At 50.2% G+C, this 14,787-nt stretch overlaps 1 protein-coding gene across 3 annotated transcripts in view; it reads left to right on the top strand.

Moving 5' to 3' along the window:
• Positions 1–14,787, top strand: part of PTDSS2 (phosphatidylserine synthase 2) — a 28,812-nt gene that overhangs the window by 12,700 nt on the left and 1,325 nt on the right. For 2 of the 3 annotated variants that reach the window (XM_042021219.1, XM_042021220.1), the window contains exons 4-11: positions 3,939–4,006; positions 5,602–5,736; positions 6,544–6,594; positions 8,067–8,180; positions 8,787–8,905; positions 9,547–9,661; positions 11,271–11,416; positions 14,232–14,417. In XM_042021219.1, the coding sequence (XP_041877153.1) occupies positions 3,939–4,006; positions 5,602–5,736; positions 6,544–6,594; positions 8,067–8,180; positions 8,787–8,905; positions 9,547–9,661; positions 11,271–11,416; positions 14,232–14,417 (934 nt within the window). Of the gene's footprint in view, positions 1–3,938; positions 4,007–5,570; positions 5,737–6,543; positions 6,595–8,066; positions 8,181–8,786; positions 8,906–9,546; positions 9,662–11,270; positions 11,417–14,231; positions 14,418–14,787 lie in introns of all 3 variants that reach the window. The other variant, XM_042021221.1, reaches the window with a different exon arrangement.

Here is a 14,787-nt window from a genome sequence, read left to right as displayed (position 1 = left end):
GGCACCAGTGACACTTGGCTGCACCCAGGTTTGGGACACCTGGGGGTTTGTCTGGTTTTATTCCCTAGAACAAAGCAGGGGAGTTTGGCTTTTAGTCTTGCCCTCAATGTAACGTTTCCCCATAACATTTTGGTGTTGTTCTGAGCTTTCTGCTTTCAGATGTCCTCTCCAGAGCTGCAGGGTTGTTTTGGGGATTTTTGTGATACTGTGAGGCTTCCCAGATTCCTGGTTCCAGAGTGTGGAGCTGTGTTAGGGGCTCCTCTGTCCCTGCAGTCCCTTGGGATCATCTTCTCTGCTGTCCCTGCCTTCCCTGCTGCTCCTGCTGTGTGTCATTAACCTACTTTTCACTAAGGCCATTAAGGAAACTGATCCCAGCCACCACCTCAGTGGCACCTGTCCAGACTGGTGGCTTTATTTCTTTTTTTGGCTGCCTTCTCAGCATTCCCAGCTTCAGCCAGGGGCTCATCCAGCTTTGCCATTTCCCTACTGATTCCACACAAGCCCCTGTTTTCTCCAGTTTAATAATTTGCTATGTGGATGGGCACCAGTTGCCTCCCTGTAACTCAAAAACGTGGGATTATCATGGAAGTAAGGAGGTATGACTGTTTAGGCAAGACTTTACTGGCTTGCCCTGCTTTTACCCCATTTTCCCCTGGCCTTGGCTCCATCCAAACCTTCAGGCAAAGGGGGAGCACTTCCTTAGCCCCAGTGTGGTGCAAGGGACACATCTTAAACTCTGCTTGAGGATCCATTTATTGGTGGGTGAACAGCCAAATTTGGGGAGCATTTCCCGGTTGAATTAATCCTGGATCCAGTCAGCATCAGTAGCCTGTCTCCTTAGGATTTGCAGATGAGAGACACTCTTCCTTCTCCCTGGCAGCTCCTGTTCTGGAGCCTGGTGTTGTAGGAGCCCAGGGATGCTTTACCGCCTCTGTCAAGATAACACATCCACGCCGTCACGCCAGAGAAATTATCCATGACAGTTATTAATGCCCTGAGAAGCAGCTTTTCACATTCCCAGCCTTTGCCAGGAGTTGTTTTGGCTGAGTACACAGTGTGTGACAGGACAAGCTGTTTGGGGAGTAAGCTGTGAGGGTCTGGAGTAACCCATGGGATTGAGGGCTGGGATGGCTGGGAATGTGCAGGCAGGGACCAGGCATGGGCAGCACTGGTGGCACTGGGAGGAGCAGCTCCAGGACAAGTGTTTTCCTTGGGAAAACAACCCAGATTTTTGTGTGGTTTTTGCTCATTTAGCCCCTCAGAGTGGGTCAAACTCTGAGCAGAAGCAGGGAAAGAGGCTGGTTGGAATCAGCTCTCCAGGATGTTCATGCCCTGTTCCCAAATCCCAGCAAAGGCAGCAGTTTAGTGTTGGATGGTGGGAATCACTGGGTTAGCAGGTGTGTGTCAGGGGTTAGTGGAGACCTCCTTAATCAGGAGGAGAGCCCTGGCTGGAGGGAGGTGAAGTGGCAAGTGAATTTAAGGGAAACAAGTATTGGAGATGTGCCAAAATAACCTTACAGAGAAAGCTGAGCCTGGCCCAGGAGGAGAGGGAGCAGTGTTTGTAGAGCCTTGATGACATTTGGGGTCATTGGGGTGTGCTCAGAACCTCTCGGGGACCTCTGTCAGCTGGGGAGAAACCACAGCACTAAATCAGAGCCAGATCTCAACTTTTCATTTCCTCTTTTGGCTGAGCCTGCTCAGCAGCTGCCACAGCCTTGTGTACAGAGGGGAACAAAACTCAGACAAGGAGGAATAAAAGCTCAGACAAGGGTTTCGATTTCTCTGCTTTCTGTGTCTACACCACTTTCAGGGCCAGTCTGTCACTGCTGACTGTGAGCGGTGTAAGTCTCTGGAACGAGGTTTATGGGTTAGAAAAAGGAGCATTTTCAGGCATCTGGCAGTGGCATTTAAAGGAAACCGCTCAGTTCTGGTGGGAGAAGTGTGGTGAGGAAAGGTTCGTTCTCCCTGCTGGCTTGAACGTGGTGCCAGCCTGGGAAGAGGTTCCTCTCTCCCAAATGCTCCTGTGACCGATGGAGGATATTTTTTTTGGCTGTTTGGTTTTTCCTAAGCTGCATTCTGGAAAGACAGGAGGGTGAAAGCTGTCACGGAGCTCTGGACTGCTGTTCTCTGGGCCACACCTGCCTTTTTTATTTTCCCTTTTTCTTTTTTATTTTCCAGAAGTGTAAAACAGGTGATTTGGATGGAATTAATTTAGCAGGTTTGCTGCAAAAAGGTCCCACCTTCCACACTGTGGTCTGTTTCAATGGTGGTGTCAGAGACTGCTTTTAAAAATGTGTGGGGTTTGTTGGTATTTTTGGTTTGGTTTTTTTTCCTTATTTCTTTGTTGTTTTGGGTTTTTTTTAAGCATTATTTCCTACTTGAGGCTGAACTGGGTAAAGACACGTTTCTGGATAAAGCAGCTCCTGAGCTCCATGGGGAGTTGATTTGGGGTTCTGAGCTGATAACTCTTGGGTACAAGCCCGGAATTTGTTTCATTCTTGCATGATTTATGCCTGGCCCTGCTTTAAACATCAGTGCCTACATTGCCTTGGAATTAACAGGGAGGAGTTCCCAAGCCAGGCCTGAGGGTCTGGGTTTCCTGGCCAACCCTGTTGGGATTCCTCTCCATCACCCCCATGGACCTGAAGAAGGACAGCTCCATTCATAACCAGGAAACACCTGAAGGCAGGTCCCGTTCCAGAGGGGCCGGTGTGTGATGTTTCTGCAGTTTCAATACCCACTGGGAACGTGTCCAGTTTTCCTGAATTCCCTTGTGTAGAATCCTTGGATCTGGGGAGGGAAAACTGCTGGAGCTGTGTCTGTGCCTACCCTGGCTCTGCATCAGCCTCTTGGGGCAGGATCAGAAACGCTGGGGGAGTTCAGAGCCCAGAAGTTACTGCATGGGACGGAAACCAGGCTCTGGGTGGAGCAGGATGGATCAGGGGCATGGATGAGCCCGTGGAGCACTAAACTCCCACCCAGGAGGGCCTGTGACCCGAGGGCTGAGCCTGTCAGGAGGGCTGAGGTGCCGGGGTGGAGCTGGAAGTGTGCAGACACGGTGATTTGGGCACCCTTTGGGTTCAGGTGTCGCTGGGGTGTGAGCAGGTCTGTAATCACACGTCTGCGGAGGGCTCCGAAGCAGCTGGGCTTTGCCTGGCGGTTCTTGTGGAGAGTCCCAGGTGGTCTCAGAGGCTTTGCATCCAGCACCTGCTGAACCTTCGGTCCGCGTGTTTTTAATTGCATTCCAAGTGAAAGTGAAATTGCCTTTGGGGTTTTGAGATGCTGTCGGGGGCACGACCTCGTCTTCGAGCCGAAAGCTGGGCTGCCACAAGTGGCTCTGGCCTGCCTTGGGTACGTCTGGTGTAGCCAAGGTTGGACAGGTCAGGTCACCTGAGACCAGGGAGGAAGTTCAGGAAGGATCAGGTTCCCCTCCAGGGACTGCTGGAAAGCAGTGCAGGTGGCACATGCCTCTCCTTCCACTTCTCAGCTGCTGAGTTTGTTGGGTCGAGGTGCTCTGGATCCGGGTCCCTTCTCCCAGATGCAGGCTAGTGCCTGAGCAGTTCCAGCAAACCTGCACAGCAGCCTGGGTGGGAGTTGAAGATCCTCTCTGGCTGTGGCCCTGAGGGAGGGTGGGGAGCACTGTGCTTGGGAGCTGGGGTTTATAATTCCATGCTGGGAGCATCCCTTGAAACGGAGCTTCCCTGAGAAGCTGCGGCTGCCCCATGCCTGGAAGTGTTCCAGGCCAGGTTGGGCTGGGAGCAACCTGGGATAGTGGCAGGTGTCCCTGCCCGTGGCAGGGGGTGGGATGAGATGGGATTTCAGGTCCCTCCCAACACAAACCACTCCAGGATTCCATGCTTGGTGATATTGAAGTAAATGAATAATTAATTTATGGTTTGCTCCAAAGCTCCTGACATTCCCCCTGTGTCTCTCTGCAGCTTACTGGAGGTTTTGGCTGTGTGTCAGCGTGGTCTATGAGCTCTTCCTCATCTTCATCCTCTTCCAGGTAAGTGACTGACACCTCCAGCTCCTAAAGGCCACTTCCATGTGGAGATCAACTCCTTTGTGGTGGTTTTTTTCCCTGCTGACTACAGGAGATGTTAATTTTTGTGAGATGGAATCACTGGGCTGTTTAATGAGACTTTGAGGCTGAGGGAAATGATAATGCAAAAATATTTCACCTGCTCTGACCTCCAGTCACCCTCAGCCCGGGGTAGACACCGTGTTGAAGTGGTTTTAGATGAGCTGGTGAGGGAGTTCACGTTCAGGAGCTGGTGTTTCACAGTCCAGTCTCTGCCCTGCTGGACTCAGGGGGAATTCACCTGGTTTCACCTTTGGAAATACCTTTAGCCTTGAATGACAGGTAGGTGTGGGGTTTTTGCAATAAACCAAAACTTCACACCCAGCTTTGTGTGGTGGCAGGAGCTGAGAGGGACGTTTTTCATGGAAAGACATGCCCTTGGTGCTTCCAAATGAAACTGTTTTTACTGTGTTCTTTTTTGACCACATTTTGCCATGTCTTGTCCTTTAGTAAACTGAGACTTTCCCCCTGACTTTTACGATTCTCAGAAGTTAAAACTAAAATATTTTGAGTCAATATACTCATCAGGCAGCTCTAAAAATCGTTTTACATGAGAGAAGGGTGAGGAATGCTTTTTTTCTTTTTAAAGTTTTGCTTCTAGAGGCCATGTGAGCTTGAAGAAGTGGGGCTGGTCACCCTGGGTTTTTCCAGCCATCCTTGAGCATGATATGTCCCGAGTGGCTGCAGTCAGACTGAGTAATTTTCATTGGTTGTACTGGCGTGGCTCTGAATTCCAGCAGAAAAGGCTGGAATGGCTTTGCTTCCCTCTGGCAGCGTGTGGTGTCAGCAGAGATTTAGTGGATAAGGAACTCCCTGCTGTTGCTCAACTCTTTACTAAAAATACATCATTGCCTTGCCCAGGTTTAAATAAGGTTCAGTTCTGCTGAGTCTGCAGGTGGCTGGACTTCCTGACAGCACATCCAAGCTCACTCATGGCTGAAACTTGTCCCAGAGTTCGTGTGGCTTCAGCAGTTCATTCTGTAATTTCATTATTACTCTGTTAATTAATTTTGGCCTTGTCCTGCTGTGCTGCCTGTCACAGATGTTCTGGGGTAGAGCCTTGACCACAGCACCGAGTGATTCTGTTGGGAAATAAACTCTCAGCAATGTGTGGCTGTTTTAGTGGCAGATGAGTTCACTTTTTGGTCATTTTGATAATTTCTTTTTGCTGTTTGCGTGGGACCTTACTGGAAATGAGGGTTGGGAAGGATGAGCTGTGTGAAGGTTTTGGGAGAGATGGGGAGCACAGAGGAGTGGCTTGGGGTAAAGGGTTAAGGATCACTGATTTCTCATCTTTAAGGTCATTCTGTAGCCATTTTCCCCCTTAATATTTAGGATTGGAGGCTCCATGTCAGGTGCGTGTGTGTGGGGTGCTTTGAGGCCTGGCTTTTTGTCAAGAATTGTTCTGCAGCCAATTTGAAAGAAGATCAATGTGAAGATCAATTCTGGCCTTAATTCTGTTTGTGCCTTCTGTGTGTGGGTCCTTCAGGAGGATCCTGGGTTTCTGTGTTCCCTTGCAGACCGTGCAGGACGGGAGGCAGTTCATGAAGTACATTGACCCCCATTTAGGGGTTCCTCTGCCAGAGAGAGACTATGGGGGCAACTGCCTGATTTATGACCCTGGCAATGGAACTGACCCCTTCCACAACATCTGGGTAAGGAGCAAACTCACTAATGAGGCTGTTTTGGGGTAAAAAGCTGCTTAATTGAACTCTTTAGAGTGCAGTTGTGAGTCTGGCTGAGTGCTGAATCGGAGCACAGCCTGTGACTGACTCTTCAGCCTCTTTATTTCTCTTCTCTTGACCTTTCCTGTCCATCAGATGGGGATGTGTCTCTCGGGATCCCAATTACCTGATTGCCCGGGGGTGAACTGTTCAATAGCCCTTCCTTCTCAGGTTGTTGGTGTCAATTTTCCCCGCAGAGTTTGGGTTTCTTTGTGTGCTTGAGGACTCTTCTCCTCGGTCACCTTGAGGCACGAAGCCCAGAAGCTGCACCACACAATCCCACAAGGGTTTGGGTTGGAAAAATGATGTAGTCCCACTCCCTGCCATGGGCAAGGACACCTTCCACTAGTCCAGGTTGCTCCAGCAGCAGTTTTCTGAGTCCTGAAAACCATCAGATTATTGTTTCTCCCTGGCAGAAATTCCAGGGCAAAGGAATGATGGCATTTACAGCTCCCTGATTTCGTGAAGTGAGGAGCACCCAATCCTTTGGGTCTGCCCTGTAAATCTGCAGTGCCCCAGGGACTGGAGTAACTGGGATCTTATAAAAGTAGAGGGAAAGGCACTGTGCCCAGGGACTGGCAGGGCTGGTAAGATTTAAGAAGCTCTGCTGAATTCCTTCCTGATGAAGGAATGCAAGTATTTATGTGTGGGAAAACCAGAAGTTTGTTGCTGCATTTTTCTTGGGGGTGGGAGGGGAAAAAAAAGGGCTGTGACCTTTACTCTCTTCTTGGTTTGCAGGACAAGCTGGATGGATTTGTTCCTGCTCACTTTTTTGGGTGGTACCTGAAGGTAAGAATGGCTCATTTCGCCTTAGGGACTCTGCTCCTCTGCTCCCAGAGCCTCACTGCTGCTGCTTTTGTGGTGCCAAGCCACAGTCAGTTATACCAGGCTTTGTAATACATGAAAATACATGTAAAGATGTCAAAAGCCTTTTTCCCCGTTTTTTTCTGTCTCCTGCCCAGGTTAGGCCACGTCATTTCTTTCCAGAGATTTATTGCAGCAACAGGCTCCCTCTCTCCTCCACAGGGATTCATTCTGGGGTCAGATCAATAAAGAACTTAATTCCTGTAGCAGCAGAAATGCTGGAACGACCTTCAGAAGTGGAGCGTGGGGCAGGCAGTGACAGTGATATTCCCAAACACAGATGCTGCTGCTTTCCCAGTGGCGTCAGATCAGGGTTTTAAACCATTAAATGGGCAGTGGTTTAATTCTTGTTGCTTTTTAGTCAGTATCAACCAACTGTGGAAGGAATTCCAGCTGCGCCTGTTGCTGGCAGAACAGTCAGCAGTGTTTTGCTGATTACTTTGGTCTAAATGTTACCTTTTTAAACCCAACCAGACTGACTAACTCAGGCGGTTTTGCCCCCTGCAGACCTTGTTTGGGTTTGCAATTTAAATAACAAGCTGACAGAGCTCGGCTGTTGGAAAAACAAGCTGGAGCTGTTGGTTTGTGTTTTCATTTAAAAGTGCTGATGTGTTCTGTGAGTGGTTTGGGGCATCCCTCAGAACCAGAGGTGAATTTGCTGGGCCTGGGGAGACCTGGACTTCAGCTTGTTCTGTTAGTGAACTGAGCTGTAAATTTGGAAAACTTGGATCCTCTTCTTCCAAGAGAATTGCAGTAGAAACTGGGCTGCCCAGCTGGAAGGAAGCAGGCTGCTGGATTTCTGCTGGGCCATAGCATATTTTTCTCTTAAATATGTTAAATATTAACCTATTTCTCTATTACAAGCTGGAGGTTGAGTGTATTGTCTCAATAAACAGAGATGGGCTTGTGCTTGGGTTTTTTCCCCAAATCTCAAGGCCCCAGGATGGCAGTATTGAGAATGAATGGGCCTCATTCATCAGAAATTATTGTGGCTTTGGAGTCGTTTAGAGCCCATAAAAAGCTCTGAAAAGCCTTTTCTGAGCACTGTTAGAATGGTGCTGCCTGTGGTGGTTGAGCACCCAGTAAGTAATTCCATGCATTCAACTCATTTCCCTCCTGCTCAATCCCATTTTACCTCTCTCTGTTCTTCATGTGATGGGATTGTTATCACAATCTATATTCCTGGGCTGGTTTTGGCTGGGGTAGAGGTGATTTTCTTCAGTGTCTTTCCTGTCTCTTGTGCTGGAAATGTTGAGAGGCGGTGGGCATTTGGACCATCACATCATGAAAACAAAACTATCCCGAGTTTCCTGATCCTTTTCTGGATACTGGTGACAAGATCTACAACTGTAGATGGATTTTAGCAGCTGTTTAAAAGACATTTTTTCTCCCTTCAGACCTTGATGATTCGGGACTGGTGGATGTGCATGATCATCAGTGTCATGTTTGAGTTCCTGGAGTACAGCCTGGAGCACCAGCTCCCAAACTTCAGTGAATGCTGGTGGGATCACGTACGTACTGCAGGGACCAGGGCTTATTTGGGAATGCACATTTTGTGGGGAGGGCTGGGAAGTGGTGAGAGCTGAATTGTATCACATGTGGGACTGCTCCCTGTTGAGTTTGTGACGTGCTTGTCACTGTTTCTGTAATTTTGTGGGTTACAAACCCTTGGACACGGTTGAATATTTGTTTGGGCTCATTTCACACCGGAGGGAGAATCTAAAGCTGTACCTGAACACTTTCAAATATTGGCTTCTGGTGCAAAGCTTAAAGTCTGAAATTCAGAGGAAGGCAAAACTTGGTGTGAGCTTCAAGGGACACCCTTTTAAAATTATGCTTTATTTTCCTGTGAGGTTTAAGTTGGTGCCAGGGCGATCAGAGTTCCCTGCAGTCAGGGCACACAGCTCTGGGTCTGTGTTTGGATGGATTTTGGGAAAGACCCAAGCTTGGAATGATTTGCTCCGTGGTTGTGTTTACAAAAGTCAGTGCATTATTAGAGACACCAAGCCAAGCTATTTAGCCTTCAGAAAATCCGTGGAATTAACATTCTGTCCCACTCCTTGGACCCATGCTCTAGTGTTCCTTCCCCAGCATCACTGGTGTGTTTCTCCTTCCAGTGGATAATGGATGTGATCTTATGTAACGGGTTAGGAATTTACTGCGGGATGAAGACCCTGTCCTGGCTTTCCTTGAAAACCTACAAGTGGCAAGGACTCTGGAACATTCCGACCTACAAGTAAGCTGGGGAGGAGGGAACAACACAAAGGTTGGGCTCCTCTTCAAGAGCTTGGTTGTTCCGCGTGGGTTAATGTGGATTAAAGAATTCCTGGGTGTTCAGGTGACTCCAGGATCCAGTGACTTACTGCTGCAGGGAGGTTTGTTTGAGAGTTTTATTCACCTTGTGGATGGCATTGCTGGAAATACACCTGTGTGTCCCAGGCATTGCCCGATGGAAGTGAGCTTATTTAATGAAATGGTTTAAGGAGGTGCGGGAATCCCAGCTGGCATCCTACTCCCATTCACAGCAAGGTTCTGTTTGGTCTTTCTGCATTCCCTAGTAACCAGAACTTCACGGGAACTGGGACGCTGGGAATTAAAATTTAATAAATCCCTTGTAGTCGTGTACCAGTAATGCCCCGTCGTGCTGTGTAGTGTCTTTGCTGAGCAGAGCAGAACTGCTTACAACACGGGGTGTACTATATTAAAGCTTAAATTGATAATTGAAATAACAAGCTCAGAGCTAATCTCATTAAGTTGTGATTTTAATGGAGTAAGCGGAGGCGTTTTGCATATCTGAACTGGTGTCTCAAGTGGAAGCGCTGGCAGATGCCTCTTGCCTTCCCTTCAAGCTGCAGTGGTTATTTTGCTCTTTTCCAGAGGCAAGATGAAGAGGATCGTGTTCCAGTTCACCCCGTACAGCTGGGTGAAGTTCGAGTGGAAGCCGGCCTCCAGCCTGCGCAGGTGGCTCGCAGTCTGCGGCATCATCTTCGTGGTGAGGACACCTCTCTGGCGCTCCTGTGCCCTGGTTCCAGCTCCTGTAACTCAGGCTGCAGCTCTGGGGATGTTCCTGAAGCTGAGGCCGGGAGGAATCCCTTCCCAGTCCCGCAGAGCTGTGTCCGTGTCTCTGGGACAGGTGACAGATTCATTGCAGGAAGGGTTGTCCTTGCTTGCTGAACACTGTTGCTGGCAATGGGAGCGATATAAAGTGGGATCTCTGGGTTTTCAGCAATTTGCTGCTCCCCAAAGCATCGACTGTGGGTGAAAGCAGCTCAAATCCCTTGGTTTTATGCAGGTACGGGTCACGTTACAGCTGGAAAGGGCTGTATCCAAGGCCTCGGGCTCCTGTGAGCTCACTCCTGAAGCACAGATCTGCCTAAATAATCAGTTCTCCTGGATTTTTCATTTTTTAAATATTTCACTGCACACACAGCGCCTGAGGGGGTGGAATTGTTTCATGCTGGGAGTGCAGCGTCTGAAATTCGTACCTGTGCCTGTGGAACAGAACTTGTCACCCACGTGACACTGATAGGGAGGGTGAACTGGGCAGTTTAAATGCCTTTTTCCCCACTCCTGCCCCTTTGCCAGCCAGGGGACTTCGGCCTTTGTGCCGTCCGTGGGATGTCACTTGGCTCTGCTCTGAGCAACTCAAACTTATTTCAACCCAGCAGCTGTGAAATTGAATTAAACCCATCCCCGTGACACTTGGGGTGATCCAGAGGCACTGGGCATGATCCAGGTTCCGTGGCACAGGACAGAACTCTGTGTTTGCCAGAACAAGCTCCCAGCACCTGCTTCCTGCTGCAGGACACATCGGCCAAGCTCATGTGGCACGCCAGGCCTGCTTTGTGGGAGCAGTGACTGAGTGTAAATAAAACAGATGTTTCCCCAAAAGGTTGCTGGTTGCACCCTGAAGAAATTGGGGTTGAGGTGCTGCTGCAACAGAGATCCCAGTGAATTTATACTGGACTGCGGGATTATGTTTCTTTCAGCACATCCCAGCTTCAGCTGACAGGTTCTAAGCAGCTTCAGGTTCTGGCTCGCTCCTTGGGCTTAAGCAATGCTTAATGCCCTTTGTTATCACTTCTTTTGAAGTGACACTCTGGTGTCTCTCTGCTCCCTTAAGCACATTGCCAGGGCAGCTGCTTGAGAGAACATTTTGCTCTTGATTTATAATCAACTTTCCCGAGTTGGCTTTCAGGGTGAGTTTGCATAACTGAGACAAAACAACCCAGCCCAGCCCCCCAGGATGTGCAGCTCGTGCCTCTTGTTATGGTGGGTTTTAAAGGACAGGGAAAGGAAAAGCTGTGCTTTTGGGATCTGTCCTCAGTGCTTCTGCTGGTACTTCAGGCTCTTTCTTTGAAGTTCACAAACATGTTTGAAATTTGAGGGTACTGCTTGTGCAGCTGTTTTTGGTGCCTCTTCCAACGTAGAGGAAATGTTTAAAAACCCAGTTGGTTTTTTTGGGTTGGTGCTGGTGGTTCACTCAGTGATGCTGAGCAGGGCTGAGAAATGGGCAGGGGGAGCCCTGCAGGGAGAGAGGGGCATTCCAGGCTTCATCCACTGGCGTTTTCCAAATGTAGTCCACGTGTCCTTTCTCCCAGTTTTTGTTGGCAGAGCTGAACACGTTTTACCTGAAGTTCGTGCTGTGGATGCCCCCCGAACACTACTTGGTGCTGCTACGCCTCGTGTTTTTTGTCAACGTGGGAGGAGTGGCCATGAGGGAGATCTACGACTTCATGGACGACCCGTAAGCCCCACCTCTCTGTACTTCCCATGTCGGGCTCCACGTGCTTTGTTTTGAACTTGCTCCAGCTTGCTGGCATCCATCTCGGGCACTAGTTCAGCTTGTCAGGGACAAAAAAGGCCTAATCCCAAAGCATCCCGCTTCGTGTTCCTTTTTTTTGGAGGTACCACTCTCACTGCCCCCGGTCAGAGAGCAGCTGTTGTTAAGGGCATTGTGTGTGCACTGTGTTAACCTCAGTGTCTGGTAAATGATCTCTCTGTGGAGAAGGGAGTGTGGAAATGAGCTGGAGTGCCACTGGCTCGTGGGCAGAGGAGCTCCGTGCTCCGATTCCAGACCGAGAGCCAGGAACTGCAGTCCTTGGATGTGCCCTCTGCGGACATCAGGGCCCAGACTAAAAAATGTGATTCTTAAAGGCACTTCTTTCCTTGAGCTGTCTTCCCCCTGGCCCTCCGGAGCTCTCCTGGTATCCTCTTGCAGGTCAGAGGCCCTCAGTAGAAGGATGTGCTGCAGGTGAAGCACCACACACAGCAGTGCATGTACTTGAGACTGTTCCCACCTCAGCATCATATTTGTCCTCGCTGCTTTTGTTTCTGCAGACCATGTGAGAGCTGAGAAAGCTTTGTTCTCAAAATCACCTTTTCTTTTAATGTCACAACCTGCCTGAGCCCACATCCTCAGCCTAAGGCACTGTCTGGCTTCCAGGGGTGTTCATTGTCTGTCGCTGACCAACGCAAAAAAGTGTCTGTGTTCAGAATTTAGGGTTCCAACATTGTCTGAAGATCAGTTTCCCTTGCAAGGCTTTGACTCCTAGAAGTGGGAAGAAGGGCCAGCCCACATTGCTTAGTCGGAATTCAGGACATTCCGCAGGGGCAGGATGCCCTGCCCTTGGTGTTGGACCTACTGGTTTGGGACGTGCCTCCAACTCACAGGTAAGAAGAGTCTCTGCCTCGCTGCCGAGCTCCTCTCCTTAGCGCCATTCATCTTCTTGTGGTGGGGTTGGAAAAGCTCCTTTGCCCTCTGCTCCACCACGTGGCATAACACTGGAATTTGGGAGAGCCATCCGTCGCCGGTGCCTCATCCCTGGTTCCAATTGCTGCCGTTCCTTCCGCGAGCCGGAGCAGCTCATCCCGAGCTGCGCGCCCCCGGCACTGCCGCCGCCTCCTGCCACGTTCCCTGCTGGGGGAGGTGGCTGCCCCCACATCCTGGCCTTCCTGGCTCTGCTTGATGCCCCCCAGAGCTGACATCAGGCTGCTCCTGCAGAAGGGCAGAGCTGAGCTCTTACCTGGTACCTTCTCCGCAGAGGGTTTTGCCATCCCTTCCTGCATTCCAGGCCATCCAGGCAGAGAGGATCTGCCCCCGTTTGCCAGCTTCACTGGCACATCATTTCAAGCCAAGGATCCTTCAGGATTCTTCCCGTGGTGTTGTAGGGAGAAGCTGCTGGGAAGAGCAGGCTGTACCAGAGGCTCCCAGCTTACATCAAGTGGGAAACCTTGCTGACCTTTTCCTTTTGGAAACTCTTAATGCTCAAAGACTGGAACATCCCACTGCCCTTCCTTGACAGAAACGTGGCTCACTGCCTTGTCTGGTGGTGATGGGATTGTCTGGGATGAACTGATGAGGTCTCTCCAGCCAGCCCTGCAGTGTTGGGTCTGCAAAGCAGTGAAATTCCAACTTGAAGAATTCTTTTTCCCATTCAGGATGCTGAGTGTCCGCAGGCAGTTCTGGGGCTTTGCTTGCAGGGCCTTGGGCTGAGCGTGGTGACAGTGAAGTGCCTGGAATTGCCGTAGTCCCAGAAGAGGGGTGGAGCTTTCTCCAGCCCTCACACACCCCACTGCCGTCCTGATCCATGTGCTGCCCGAGTTCCCGAGGACTGGATGTGTGAAGTGTTCCTGACCAGGAATGTCTTGATGCAACAGCCTGTAGCACTTGACCCTAGTCCCACGTTCCTGCTTGGAGTCTTCCTGTCACTTCCAGGGAGTCTGCATCAAGGCCATGAATTTTAGCTCCTTCATCACAAGAAAAACCTTTCACCTCTTTCCTGAGTGTTAGGGCAGAAAACCAGCTCTCTTCCTCAGCTGCCTTGGGGCTGCACAGCTCTTGTGTTGGGGTTACCTTTGATTCTGTTATCAGGGAAAGGATGGCAGAGGAGGAAGCAGTCCAGCAGAGCAGAAAGCTGCCCTCATCATCCCAGCAGCTGGAATTCCCTGTGAGAGATCTGCTGCTTCCTTTCATCTCCCTGCCTGTGAGTTAGGGCTGGTCTCTGCCTATTTAATCTGTCACCACCTGGAGCAGTTTCTGCAGCCCTTTCATCCGAGCTGATCCAGGCAGGATACCTTTTAAGAAGGAATGCACTCATCCCCTCTGCGTCAGCAATCACCTACACTCGATTTATTCCGTGCTTTTTCTCGGGGTATTTGGATGGTTTGGTGTAGCTTGAGCTACACATTGGTGTCAAAGACAGCTCTGGGCCTCGTGTGTGAGAAGCTCCTGCTTGGAGCCATACCCTGAACATCAGCTGGTCTCAGGCTGCTCAGAGAATCGTTTCATGTGGATTTACCTGGGAATGGGGACGCTTCCCTCCATTGTGTGGTGATGAAGTTTAACTTTGCTTGCTTTTAGAGCCTCTGCGAGGAAACTGAAGTAACACCATCGTGCAAGTGTCATCCTGCAGAGCCTTAGTGCATGTGTGATCTGAACTAGGCTTGTAGGACTGTGCAAAGCTGAGTGAAATCACTGCCCCAGCTGTCTTTTTGTGCAGATTTCTCCACATCCCTAACTTGACAGCAATGAGATGGTTTTGTCTGTGTTTCTCCTGCAGGAAGTTCCACAAGAAGCTGGGCCAGCAGGCCTGGCTGGTTGCTGCTATTACTGCCACGGAGTTCCTGATCGTTGTCAAGTACGATCCCTACACGCTCACCCTCTCCCTGCCCTTCTACATCACCCAGTGCTGGATCCTGGGGATTATCCTGGTGCTCACCTGGACAGCCTGGCGCTTCTTCATTCGGTGAGTGGGGCTGCATTTGGGGCTGGCCAAGGCTTTAGGGGGAATTTGTTCAACCCCCATCCTCAAACATGCTCCCCGGGACTGCCTGGGGAGAGAGCACAGCTCTCCTGGGTGGGTGCAAGTCCTGAAATAAACAGGGCCTGGTCCTGGCAGTTTCCTGTCTGGATCACGGAAAGCAGCTGCACAGGCCCTCAGGAGTTAGCAGCCTTCCAGTATTGGAAGGGGCCCACAAGGAAGCTGGAGAGGGACTCTGCATGTCAGGGACTGGAGGAATAGGACAAGGGGGAATGGCTTCACACTGCCAGAGGGCAGGGTTAGATGGGGTGTGGGGAAAAACTTTTTCCCTGTGAGGGTGGTGAGGCCCTGGCAC

Source organism: Corvus kubaryi, unplaced genomic scaffold, assembly GCF_017639235.1.
Source record: "Corvus kubaryi isolate FWS band 111438036 unplaced genomic scaffold, C.kubaryi_AGA036_p1.0 37130, whole genome shotgun sequence".
NCBI lineage: Eukaryota > Metazoa > Chordata > Aves > Passeriformes > Corvidae > Corvus > Corvus kubaryi.
The sequence above is the reverse complement of the archived record's forward strand: the minus strand, read 5'-3'. Positions and strand labels throughout refer to the sequence as shown.